This window comes from Coregonus lavaretus (assembly GCF_964263955.1).
Source record: "Coregonus lavaretus genome assembly, chromosome: 20".
Lineage (NCBI taxonomy): Eukaryota > Metazoa > Chordata > Actinopteri > Salmoniformes > Salmonidae > Coregonus > Coregonus lavaretus.
In genome coordinates, this window is record NC_140007.1 from 9,754,211 (window position 1) to 9,768,365 (window position 14,155).

The following is a 14,155-nucleotide window of genomic DNA, read 5'->3' on the forward strand; positions in this document are numbered from 1 at the left end:
TTGGCCCATTCCTCCATGCAGATCTCCTCTAGAGCAGTGATGTTTTGGGGCTGTCGCTGGGCAACACAGACTTTCAACTCCCTCCAAAGATTTTCTATGGGGTTGAGATCTGGAGACTGGCTAGGCCACTCCAGGACCTTGAAATGCTTCTTACGAAGCCACTCCTTCGTTGCCAGGGCGGTGTGTTTGGGATCATTGTCATGCTGAAAGACCCAGCCACGTTTCATCTTCAATGCCCTTGCTGATGGAAGGAGGTTTTCACTCAAAATCTCACGATACATGGCCCCATTCATTCTTTCCTTTACATGGATCAGTCGTCCTGGTCCCTTTGCAGAAAAACAGCCCCAAAGCATGATGTTTCCACCCCCATGCTTCACAGTAGGTATGGTGTTCTTTGGATGCAACTCAGCATTCTTTGTCCTCCAAACACGACAAGTTGAGTTTTTACCAAAAAGTTATATTTTGGTTTAATCTGACCATATGACATTCCCCCAATCCTCTTCTGGATCATCCAAATGCACTCTAGCAAACTTCAGACGGGCCTGGACATGTACTGGCTTAAGCAGGGGGACACGTCTAGCACTGCAGGATTTGAGTCCCTGGCGGCGTAGTGTGTTACTGATGGTAGGCTTTGTTACTTTGGTCCCAGCTCTCTGCAGGTCATTCACTAGGTCCCCCCATGTGCTTCTGGGATTTTTGCTCACCGTTCTTGTGATCATTTTGACCCCACGGGGTGAGATCTTGCGTGGAGCCCCAGATCGAGGGAGATTATCAGTGGTCTTGTATGTCTTCCATTTCCTAATAATTGCTCCCACAGTTGATTTCTTCAAACCAAGCTGCTTACCTATTGCAGATTCAGTCTTCCCAGCCTGGTGCAGGTCTACAATTTTGTTTCTGGTGTCCTTTGACAGCTCTTTGGTCTTGGCCATAGTGGAGTTTGGAGTGTGACTGTTTGAGGTTGTGGACAGGTGTCTTTTATACTGATAACAAGTTCAAACATGTGCCATTAATACAGGTAACGAGTGGAGGACAGAGGAGCCTCTTAAAGAAGAAGTTACAGGTCTGTGAGAGCCAGAAATCTTGCTTGTTTGTAGGTGACCAAATACTTATTTTCCACCATAATTTGCAAATAAATTCATAAAAAATCCTACAATGTGATTTTCTGGATTTTTTTCCCTCAATTTGTCTGTCATAGTTGACGTGTACCTATGATGAAAATTACAGGCCTCTCTCATCTTTTTAAGTGGGAGAACTTGCACAATTGGTGGCTGACTAAATACTTTTTTCCCCCACTGTATGTGTGAGTGTGTGCGCGAGTGTATGAAACAGAAGAGGTGCGTGTGAGAATGGTGGAGGGGGGAGGTAAGGGTAGGCCATGGTGAAGAGGTGGATTTTTAGGCGGGACTGAAAGATGATGATGGACTCTGAGTCACGGATGGCTGGAGGGAGGGAGTTCCAGAGCCTAGGAGCAACCCTGGAGAAGGCCCTGTCACCGAAGCTCTGGAGCTTGGACCTGGGGATGACAATGTGGCCAACTGTGGTTGAGCGGAGAGAGCATGAGGCTTGGTAGGAGAGAAGGAGGTCAGAGAGGGAAGGGGTAGCAAGGTGGGGAGAACTTTTTAGGTCAGGAGGATCTTGTAATTAATGCGGTAGAAGACAGGGAGCCAGTGGAGTTCACAGAGGATGGGGGTGATATGCTGCCAGGATTTAGTGTGGGTTAGAAGATGGGCTGCTGAGTTTTGAACCATTTGGAGCTTATCGAGGGAGCTTGTGTTGATGCCAGGGAGTAGTGAGTTGCAATAGTCTATTCGGGAGAAGATGAAAGCATGGATGAGAGTTTCGGCCGGCAGGACAGGAGAGGGAGGGGCTGACATTGGTAAATTTGCGTAAGTGGAATAATTGTTTTTTTACAATCTGACGGATGTGGTGGTTGAAGGATAGGGTCTTAATGTCACGCCCTGACTCTGAGGACTTGTATTTGTTGAGTCAGGGTGTGTATTTTCTGTGTTGTGTTTGCTATGTCGATGTTCTATGTTTAAGATCTAGAATGTGTAGATCTATGTTGGCCTGTGTGGTTCCCAATCAGAGGCAGCTGTTGCTCGTTGTCTCTGATTGGGGACCATACTTAGGCAGCCTGTTGGCACCAGTTAGTTGTGGGATCTTGTTCCGTGTAAGGTATGTTGTTTGTATGTTACCTTGGACTTCACGTTTCATTTGTTGTTTAGTCGTGTGTTTAGTTGTTAATAAACATGAATGCATATCACGCTGCGCCTTGGTCCTTCTCGTTCGTAAATGATCGTGACACTTAAGGTAGACAAACATACATATTTCTGCCCAAATACCTTTCACAATTGCCTCATACAACCTTTGGATTGCTGCCATTGAGGTCTGATTCATCATACCACCGTGAGGACAGTGCAGTTGACGACAAAATTATATCCTTCTTCCTCTTGCTGAGGAGTAGCAGGGGGTACACTCCTACCTTGTGAACCCTATGTACCTGGAATCATTAATGACAAAACAACTTCCAGAAACACAACAAATATCAGTCAAATAATGGCATTTAGATTTACAGTCTTAAATTACACAATGAGACAACAACAAATAAGCGCATAGGGCCTATCATTTCTCTACGCTAGAAATGCAGAAATCCTTTTTAGAGGAAAACATAATAAAGCTTACCAGCTTGTTTGCTGCATTAACCAAGGTTGCATATCTTCCATGTTTCATTGTTTTATTTGCCCATTCATCTGTTGCCTTCATTTTTCGTGCCTCTAACTTTACCTTTAGCTGTATTTTTGCACCACAGAACTTGCCCTTCTTTGATGATACTCCTATTGATGTTTTAAAACTAGGACACAGCTTACGGCTGGAGCCAGGAGCCATTCTGCATGAAAGGTGGATACAAAAGTGTCCGAAAGAATAGCCCTATACACATAACCTTGATGATTGAATGCACCAGGGAGGTCCACTCTGGCATGGGGCTTGAATTGACAAGGAGAAGTAGAGATTGTGAGATAAAAACTACTCTAACAATAGCAATTAATAGAGTTTGGCCAACTAAGGAGCTAACGTCAAGCCTTCTAACCCTTCTCAAACCCAATAAAGAAGTGATGTGTGTGTTTGAAGGTGACATGGGTTTCAATGACTCAATGAGGTCAGATCTGATAATGGACCTCGCCTGGTACTAAAACTAAGCCTGAGTATTTAACATTACCCCACATGCCACACTGTAACATAAAAATGTGTCATTCTAACTGTTGGCTACTTTTGTAGTCTAGATATAGGCTACCTGCCATAACCTCAGGTGCATAGTGCAATGAGCGTTGTTAGTTGACAGATGAAACAGTACCGGGGCCAGTGGGATTTGGTTACTTATTTTAAGCTACACTTTTTGGATAATCTCCACAAGAAATGGGAAGAAATCTGAATTAAAAGAGAAAAAGTCTCCACTTACTTAAAATGCAGCCAGAGGATGGATCAAGAGATCTGTATCAAGAGGATGGATAGAAAGAGAGAGAGCTAAAGAGAGAGACTAAAGGTGTCAGCCGTAGGTCTCAGTGGTCTGAATAGAAGGGTGGTAGGTGTGAAGCGTCTTTATTTGGAGCTGCAAAGTAAACAGAACACGTTTAGAATTGTATTTCACTGCTGTATAGGTAGGATACTTATTTTAATAAACATTTTTAACTGGGCATTAAGATGTACTTCATTTGTAAGTAGATTACATCACAAAAACTACAGGTGGTGTACAAAAATGTAAAGAATGTGAATGATGGATAACAAGATGACCATTGGATGGATACACATTCACTGTGGATGGGAGCATTGGATGGATACACATTCACTGTGGATGGGAGCATTGGATGGATACACATTCACTGTGGATGGGAGCGTTGGATGGATACACATTCACTGTGGATGGGAGCATTGGATGGATACACATTCACTGTGGATGGGAGCATTGGATGGATACACATTCACTGTGGATGGGAGCATTGAATGGATACATATTCACTGTGGATGGGAGCATTGGATGGATACACATTCACTGTGGATGGGAGCATTGGATGGATACACATTCACTGTGGATGGGAGCATTGGATGGATACACATTCACTGTGGATGGGAGCATTGGATGGATACACATTCACTGTGGATGGGAGCATTGGATGGATACACATTCACTGTGGATGGGAGCATTGGATGGATACACATTCACTGTGGATGGGAGCATTGGATGGATACACATTCACTGTGGATGGGAGCATTGAATGGATACATATTCACTGTGGATGGGAGCATTGGATGGATACACATTCACTTTGGATGGGAGCATTGGATGGATACACATTCACTTTGGATGGGAGCATTGGATGGATACACATTCACTGTGGATGGGAGCATTGGATGGATACACATTCACTGTGGATGGGAGCATTGGATGGATACACATTCACTTTGGATGGGAGCATTGGATGGATACACATTCACTGTGGATGGGAGCATTGGATGGATACACATTCACTGTGGATGGGAGCATTGGATGGATACACATTCACTGTGGATGGGAGCATTGGATGGATACACATTCACTTTGGATGGGAGCATTGGATGGATACACATTCACTGTGGATGGGAGCATTGGATGGATACACATTCACTGTGGATGGGAGCATTGGATGGATACACATTCACTGTGGATGGGAGCATTGGATGGATACACATTCACTGTGGATGGGAGCATTGCTGTCTTGTTGTTCCTATTCATCCATTGTTTACTCCACAAGATCTAAAACTGTCTTTAGAAAGGCTTTGCAAAGACAAGTTGAACTAGCTCCATTAGGCCTACCAGGGGGAGTACAGAAAATGTCAGCTTTGAGATAAATATAATTCAATGTAAGTTACTTTGTGCAAAAATATAATTCAAATACAGTAGGTGCAGGATTTTGTTCTAAACAAGCAGTAACAGTAGGCTAACAGTAACAGACTAAATTTAGCAGGGGTGTCAAACTCATTCCACAGAGGGCCGAGTGTCTGCGGGTTTTTGGTTTTTCCTTTCAGTTAACACCTAGACAACCTAACTAGGTGAGGGGAGTTCCTTAGTCATTCGTGACCTTAATTTATCAGTCATAGGTGGAGCAAAAACCTGCAGACACTCGGACCTCCCGTGGTAGGAGTTTGACACAAGTGGATTAAAGTAATTAACCACCCCAACTAGTTGAATCAGGTGTGTAGATGTTAGCTGGAACGCGCTCCGCATTACGTTGGGTTCAAGTTGCCTATGTACAGTACATATCTTGGGTCAGTTTTCCGTTATTTTCTGGTACGACTTGGGGAGAGAAATCAACATTACCCGCAAGGGTTTTGATCAGCCAACATTTGTTTTCTGACTGCAATGAACGCAAACAATACCCAAGCATAGAAAACAGTATTGCCATTGATCATGTATTTAAATGTACCCTGGCAAAGAACCCAGAGTGCTTGGAGTAATCCCTGAACGGTTTCAAAATGTCTACCTATTGAATATCCTCTTGTCTGTAGCAAAGAAATGTATTAAAGAGCATTGGTTAAATGAGGACATTCATACTACGGAAGAGTGGAGTGGTAGATTGAAAGAAATGTATTTAATGGAAAAATCACTCATAAAATAAATCTGCAGACAGATGTTGGCTATGTAGGCTAAACATTGGAACTGCTCCTTGAAAAATATGATTGTGTAGACATGACTGAGTCTCAAAGAAAACAAACATTTGTTAATGTGATATGTTGTATTTTTTGCATATATTTCATTATTACTTTATTTACTTTTGTTTCTTAGTTATATTGTTTGTTGTATAGCCTACTTGTCTAATCTCAGACGACCAGAACTTTAATAATAATCACTATACTTACTTCACAAACAATAATTATACTAGTTGACTGCACATAGCACGGACACATAGTAGGCTACTGACACTCACTCCGCAGTGGTCGAAAATGGGTATGGGGGCTGGACACTCGGCGACCCAGACCCTACTGTTGTTGATCACACATACTAATGCCGCGTTCAGGTACTATTGGAAATTCCTAGTTCCGAAGTGGGAAAATGAGAAAATGCTGTTGCCAATCTTATTGGTTTAAGAATTGTTCCGACTTCAAAAGTACTTCAACACAATCATGTTGGAGTTACAACTTCCACTTTCCACGAGAATGTGAAGCCAGCATAATTCAGGATCAAGTGCTAGTCGGTAATAGGAAACAGACATTTCTGATTTGCTAACCAGTTGAACGCGTAACAATAGCCTACGTCTATAACATGATTGACATGACCGTAATAATCATAATGGAAAGGCCTTTATTTTACATTAACCTGTTTAACATGCATTAAATGCATTATGAAGACAATTGTGTAATTTAGGCACCACGAAATATGAAATGCGTTATGAAGAAAATCGTATACTGTTGCCTTTACGAAAAAATTGCCTTTCTTACTACAAGTGCACCAGTATCCCAAAGATTGTGTTGCATGTGTGCAACTTCTGCAAGCCCCTCCACTCTACTGCTCTATGCCATTACGCAAAAGCCATGACAATGCATGCAATGCTTTATTATAAAGGTTTTTTTTTAACTCATGAATTCTGCTACCTCAGAGCCCCCCAGATCTACCGTAGTTATGTAGCAAGTAGAGTAACCCAGTTCATTGGGCCATTCTCTATGAATTCAATCACTTTCTGACTGCACACCTTTTGATTTTAATTAAACGTTCCATACATGTTTGCCCATGGTATAAGTGGGCAGAAAGTGACGTCACTGGGCACAGACGTCAATTCAAAGTCTATTTCATGCTGGTTCAACATCATTTCATTGAAATGACGTGGAAACAACGTTGATTCAACCAGTGTGTGCCCAGTGGGACTTTTTGAACCCGAATCTGCCAAAACATTAAGGATATAGAGGTGCTCAAAGTTGACACATTTTGCATACTACACCCTAGCATGAGACATCCATGTCTTCATCACTGATAAACGGTTGAGTTTGATATAATTTGAAAGCCATCTAACTGGGTTGTCAAACTATTTGATCATTTCTTTAAAGATGGACTCCACAGTAGGAGAAAGAGCCCCTGTCAGTACCACAGCCGTTGTTGTTTTTGTTTTGTTGATGAAGCAGAGGTGGGGAGCGTTGCGCATCAAGGTACAAAAAGAAAATAAAGTACATTACCTAAAAACACGTTAACACATTTTTACGTTGTAGTTTAGACCCTACTTTACATCATCTGAAGTGTTTGTGTTGTGCCGTCACAGCATTCCCTTGAATATAGTAGGGTGGGTGTCATTTTTCAATAATAGAAATATAGTTCATAGAATTGACCGATCCCTTCAGACCACTGCAATTTAACTGGTAGACAATTGACATTTAAATTGAATTGAAACATTTACTTCCAATTACTACCAGAAAGGCCACCATTCCACCCAATGTCAACTTGAATGGGAATGTATATTGTATTATCTATATTTCTATGATTTCAATAAGTTTCCTATGGAAGATTGACAGTATAATTTAAAACAATGGATATTCCCACTCAAGGTAACATTCTCTGATGTGTGGATTTCCAACCATCTTTGAGGTGCCATATGAAAATTGGAATTTCAATTTTATTCACATTTATTATAATCAGAAATATGACACCCACCCTGTATTCAAGAGTATGCCGTGTCTTATAAAACACTTTGATAACCCTGATTGTAAGCTTTCAAATTATATCAAACTCAACTGTTCATCTTTTTCAGTGATGAAGACATGGATGTCTCATGGTAGGGTGGGGTATGCAAAATGGAGCACCATCTCCTGAATGTTTTGGCAAATGTCAGGTCCAGAAAAATCACTTTCTGACCGCATCTACCATGGGCAAACATTTCTGGAAAGTTTAGTTCAAATAAAATGTTTTTTTTTCAAACATATGTAACGACCCTATTGTGAGCCAGTTTTTCCCCCTTGTGCAATTCTAAATGGGGCGCAAAGGCCCCCAAAGCAACAACCAGAGGAGCAAGAGTTGGTATTGAACTACAGTACAGGGCTGAGTGGATAACTCATAACTGAGAAAGTGCTTTGACTATGGGTTAAGTTTAGGGCGGCAGGTAGCGTAGTGGGTAAGAGCGTTGTGCCAGTAACCGAAAGGTCGCTGGTTCTAATCCCCGAGCCAACTAGGTGAAAAATCTGTCGATGTGCCCTTAAGCAAGGCACTTAACCCTAGTTGCTCCTGTAAGTCGCTCTGGATAAGAGCGCCTGCTAAATGACTAAAATGTAAATGTTTAGGTTAATAATGCCCCAATGCTTGACCAAAAATAATATGGCATGACCTTTTGATTATGCATAGGCTACACAATACTTCTTAAATTCAACAAATGTACATTACAAGCAAAACTCAAACGTATGCAATTCATTAAAATATTAGGCAACAATTTTATCAGACAAACTAGATCATTGATTGTGGTTCAAAATTCAAAAGGCACTCGCACATCTGAGCTATCTTTGTTGCAGGTGCATGGTAACAGTTGAATAAGATGAGAAAAAATAAGAAACCAGCACACTGCTCTTGCTAGTATCACTGCTCTTTATTAAGCTATGTATCGGCCTCAAGGCCTTCGTCAGAGCTCTGAGGCCGATACATAAAGCTTAATAAAGAGCAGTGATACTAGCAAGAGCAGTGTGCGGGTTTCTTATTTTTTCTCAATTGATTGTGGTTCAAATGAAATGCAAGTAGGATCATTCCTTAACAGTTTTTATTGGCCTGCGTTCAACAAATTAAAACATAATAAAAAAGAAATAAATCAAGTTTTCATTTATTCTAAAACATATAATCATGAGATTAACCAAAATGAAGGCTTTCTAATCAGTGAACAGATGACAGCAGTATGGTTGAATAGGTTTGTAGGCCTACTTAGAAAAAATCATAATCTAGAAACACAATGTACATATCTACGTTTGATTTGACATTAATTTTAATCTAGAAACTCAGAAAAGCAAGTAATCTGAATTTTACAACTAAGATGAATGAAACAAGGTACGATCAGTCATGACATTCAAAAAATTCTGGGTGTTGTATGTAGTGAAAATGACTACGTAGCACATTATTAACCAACTTCAAACTTAGTAGAGGATTTGTGAAATAATAGCACTAATAAGTTTCAGACGTTTAGTTACAATAAGACGACGATACCTGTCAGATCTTTTCCATAGTTTTCCATAAATACTGCACAATCACTTTTCCTACCACAGATTTTCTTACTGTATTCACAGGATATATTCAATGTGTGTAGTGCTGAAAATGTCTCAACAGATTTAAAAAACAGTCTAAATCCATGCATTCTGTTAACTGTAGTCTCCAGTCAAGCAGGCCCTTTGCTCTCCTGGGGGGTATCTGTCTGGGGGGTGTCTGTTGATTCAACCTTGTTACCATTTCCCCCCATTTCTTCTTCTTTCTTTCCACTTCCATCCTTTAAACTGTTTCTGTCACTGTCTTTTGAAAGTGAACGTTTATGCAGACTAGGGATAACTCTGTTTGCATCTCCTTCCATGCTTGTGGCTCTCCCAATGTCTTTGTCGTTTTCCGTGGGTGTCTTTTGCTTTTCACCCACCTCCTCTCTGGGTCTGTCTGCTTCCCCCCCTCTAACCCTTCCGCTCTCCCTGCTCATAGGCCTACCTGTCCCCCTGCCCCTCTGCCTTCCATGACTGCCACCCCACTCTCTCCTGTTGTCCTCAGGCAACTGCCGCTCCTGGGACAAGCGGGGCGCTGAGAGCTGAAAGTTCCCCCTGTCTCTAGCACGGCCACGCTCCTCAGAGTGGCTTTCTCTGTCTCTATAGTTTCTAATTTCACAGTCCTCTCTGGGTAGGCTTGTTCTCCTCGTATCAGTTAAGTGACTATTCCGCCACTGCTCTTCTCTAAAAGCTTCCGGGCTGTTGTTCAGCAAATTAATGAGACCCTCCGGGGGAGTGGGGAGTAAACCTCCTTTATGCCTCAACGGTCTTACCACTGGCTGTGGACCGTCAAACCCCTTGTTGTCTGTGAAATGCCCTGGAGATGAGCCTCTGGGCTGGTTGAACCTCGAGGGACAAGGAGCCCTGGGGCCATGGAAACCAGGACTATGTACTCCCCTCGGTCCTCCAAAATTGTTTGTTGTTGTGAAGTGGTCTCCTCTTATAGCTGGAATTCTCATGTCTGGACCTGGGCCTGGCATTTCTGGACCCCTGTCTGGGCCTGAACCCCTCATGTCTAACTGTAAGATGCTCTGGATAAGAACGTCTGCTAAATTACTAAAATGTAAATGTAAAATGTCTGGCCCTGGACCTCTCATGTCTGGCCCTGGACCTCTCATGTCTGGCCCTGGACCTCTCATGTCTGGCCCTGGACCTCTCATGTCTGGCCCTGGACCTCTCATGTCTGGCCCTGGACCTCTCATGTCTGGCCCTGGACCTCTCATGTCTGGCCCTGGACCCCTCATGTCTGGTCCTGGACCTCTCATGTCTGGTCCTGGACCCCTCATGTCTGGTCCTGGACCCCTCCTGTCTGGTCCTGGACCCCTCATGTCTGGTCCTGGACCTCTCATGTCTGGCCCTGGACCTCTCATGTTTGGCCCTGGACCTCTCATGTCTGGCCCTGGACCTCTTCTATCACCCCTTGTGTCTGCCCCTGGACTTCTCATGTCTGGCCCTGGAACATTCATGTCTGGTCCTGGACCTCTCATGTCTGGGCCTGGCCCTCTCCTATCACCCCTTGTGTCTGGTTCTGGGTCTTTCATGTCTGGACTGGGACCTCTCCTGTTCGGCCCTCTCCTATCACCCCTTATGTCTGGCCATGGACCCCTCATGTCTGGCCCTGGACCTCTCCTGTCTGGCCCTGGACCTCTCCTGTCTGGCCCTGGACCTCTCCTGTCTGGCCCTGGACCTCTCCTGTCTGGCCCTGGACCCCTCCTGTCTGGCCCTGGACCCCTCATGTCTGGCCCTCTCCTCTCATCCCACATGACTGGCCTTGGACCTCTTGTGTCTGGCCCTGGGCCTTTCCTATCACCCCTTGTGTCTGGCCCTGGACTTCTCATGTCTGGCCCTCTCCGGTCACCCCTTATGTCTGGCCCTGGAACATTAATGTCTGGTCCTGGCCCTCTCCTATCACCCCTTGTGTCTGGTTTTGGATCTTTCATGTCTGGACTGGGACCCCTCCTGTCTAGCCCGCTCCTATCACCTCTCATGTCTGGCCCTCTCCTATTACCCCTAGTGTCTGGCCCTGGTCCCATCATATCTGGACCTCTGATGTCTGGCCCTGGCTTTCTCCTTCCCTCCCTAATATCAGGATCTCTCCTCTCTAAACTGCTGGACTGCTCACCCTGGTTGTTTGGAGAGGCCCTGTGGGGAGGACCTTGTGAGGGTACCTGACTTTCTTTCAGAATGTCCGAAGGACTCTGTATACTGTGCTCCCTTGATGTTACCAGCGAGGCAGGAGCAGGTGTTACCGCTGGCTGTGGACACTCAAAACGGAACTGTGGCTGCCCCCCGTTGTCTGTGAAATGCCCTGGAGGTAACCCTCTGGGCTGGTAGAACCTTGAGGGACGAGGACCCCTGGGGCCATGGAAACCAGGACGATGTGCTCCCCTTTGATCTTCAAAATGTCCTCTTTGAACAGATGAGGACATCCTTGGACTGTTGAAATAAGGCGATGGTGGCCTTTGTCCTTCAAAGTTAGCTGTTGGTGTGAAGTGGTCCCCTCTCATGTCTAGACTTCTCAGGTCTGGATCTGGGCCTAGCATTTCTGGATCTCTCATGTCGGGTCCTGGATCCCTCATATCTGGGTGTCTCCGTTCATTTCTCATATCTGGACCTCTCATGTCTGACCCTGGACCACTAATGTCTGGATCTGGACCCATCATATCTGGACCTCTCCTATCACTTCTCATGTCTGGCCCTGGACCTCTTCTCTCATCAAACATCACTGGCCCTCTCCCATCACCCCTCATGTCTGGCCTTGGACCTCGCATGTCTGGCCCTGGACCCCTCATGTTTGGCCCTGGACCACTCATGTTTGGCCCTCTCCTCTCATCCCACATGTCTGGCCCTGGACCTCTCCTATCACCCCTTGTGTTCGGCCCTGGACCTCTCATGTCTGTCCCTCTCCTATCACCTCTTATGTCTGGCCCTGGAACACTCATGTCTGGTCCTGGACCACTTGTGTCTGGGCCTGACCCTCTCCTATCACCCCTTGTGTCTGGTTCTGGATCTCTCATGTCTGGACCGGGACCTCTCCTGTCTGGCCCTCTCCTATCACCTCTCCTGTCTGACCCTCTCCTATCACCTCTCCTGTCTGGCCCTGGTCCCATCATATCTGGACCTCTGATGTCTGGCCCTGGCTTTCTCCTTCCCTCCCTAATATCAGGATCTCTCCTCTCTAAACTGCTGGACTGCTCACCCTGGTTGTTTGGAGAGGCCCTGTGGGGAGGACCTTGTGAGGGTACCTGGCTTTCTTTCAGAATCTCCGAGGGGCTCTGTATACTGTGCTCCCTTGATGTTACCAGCGAGGCAGGAGCAGGTGTTACCGCTGGCTGTGGACACTCAAAACGGAACTGTGGCTGCCCCCCGTTGTCTGCAAAATGCCCTGGAGGTAACCCTCTGGGCTGGTTGAACCTCGAGGGACGAGGACCCCTGGGGCCATGGAAACCAGGACGATGTGCTCCCCTTTGATTCTCAAAATGTCCTCTTTGAACAGATGAGGACATCCTTGGACTGTTGAAATAAGGCAATGGTGGCCTATGTCCTTCAAAGTTAGCTGTTGGTGTGAAGTGGTCCCCTTTCATGTCTGGACTTCTCAGGTCTGGATCTGGGCCTGGCATTTCTGGATCTCTCATGTCTGGGCCTGAACTACACATGTTTGGATTCCTAATGTTGTGTCCTGGATCCCTCATATCTGGGTGTCTCCATTCTTTTCTCATATCTGGACCTGTCATGTCTGGCCCTGGACCTCTCATATCACCCCACATGTCAGTCTCTGGCCCTCTCATGTCTGGCTCTGGACCACTTCTATCATCCAAGATGTCTGACCCTCTCCCATCACCCTGCATGTCTGGCCCTGGACCTCTCATATCACACCACATGTCAGTCTCTGGGCCTCTCATGTCTGGCCCTGGACCTCTTCTATCATCCCACATGTCTGACCCTCTCCTATCATCCCACATGTCTGACCCTCTCCTATCATCCCACATGTCTGACACTCTCCTATCATCCCACATGTCTGGCCCTGGTCCCATCATATCTGGACCTCTGATGTCTGGGCCTTGGTCTCTTCTTCCCTCCCTCCTATTGGGATCTCTCCTCTCTAAACTGCTGGACCTCTCACCCTGGTTGTTTGTAGAGGTCATGTGGGGGGGACCTTGTGAGGAAAAATGTTTATCTCTCATCATGTCTGATGGACTCTGTACAATGTGTTGCTCCTTTATTTCTGGTTGAACAGGCCCACCTTCATTGTCATGATGCTGGTTGTTGGTGTCTCTTGTTGTTCCTAGCAGCCCTTGAGGTCTTACTACTGGCTGATGTGGACCATCAAACCAGGACTGTGGTGGCTCCCCTTTGTCTGGGAAATGCCCTGGAAATGAGCCTCTGGGCTGGTTAAACCTTGAGGGACGGGGACCCCTGGAGCCATGGAAACCAGGACGATGTGCTCCCCTTTGATCCTCAAAATGTCCTCTTGGAACGGATGAGGACATCCTTGGACTGTTGAAATGGGGCGATGGTGATCTCTGTCCTGCAAAGTTAGTTGTCATATCGGGACTTTTCATGTCTGGTTCTGTACCTCTGATATTTGGACCTGGATGCCTCATTTGCAGCCCTCTCCTTTCACCCCTCATGTCTTGCCCTGGTCCTATCATATCTGGTCCTTGGTTTGGAGACGCCTTGTGGGGAGGACCTTGTGAGGAAAACTGTTTCTCTCTCATAATGTCTGATGGGCTCTGTACAATGCGTTGCTCTAGTATTTCCTGTTGAGAGGGCCTATCCCTATTGTCTTGACGCTGTAAATTGAGTACTTGCTGGTTGTTGAGGCCTCTTGGTGGTGATCCCAGCAAGCTTTGAGGAGGTTGTTGATCCCCAGGTTGCTGGGGAGTGGGATTTCCATGGGGCATTTGATGGCCTGTGT

At 45.4% G+C, this 14,155-nt stretch overlaps 1 protein-coding gene across 1 annotated transcript; it reads right to left on the reverse strand.

Annotated features, from left to right (window-relative positions):
* Positions 1-8,747: 8,747 nt before the first annotated feature.
* On the reverse strand, positions 8,748-14,142 carry LOC311147941 (uncharacterized protein). Its single transcript, XM_084184789.1, has 2 exons — positions 13,154-14,142; positions 8,748-13,099 (listed from the first exon to the last, which is right to left on the reverse strand). The coding sequence occupies exons 1-2, from the start codon at positions 14,139-14,141 to the stop codon at positions 9,369-9,371; spliced, it is 4,719 nt and encodes a 1,572-aa protein (XP_084040915.1). The 5' UTR covers position 14,142; the 3' UTR covers positions 8,748-9,368.
* Between the last annotated feature and the right edge of the window lie 13 nt (positions 14,143-14,155).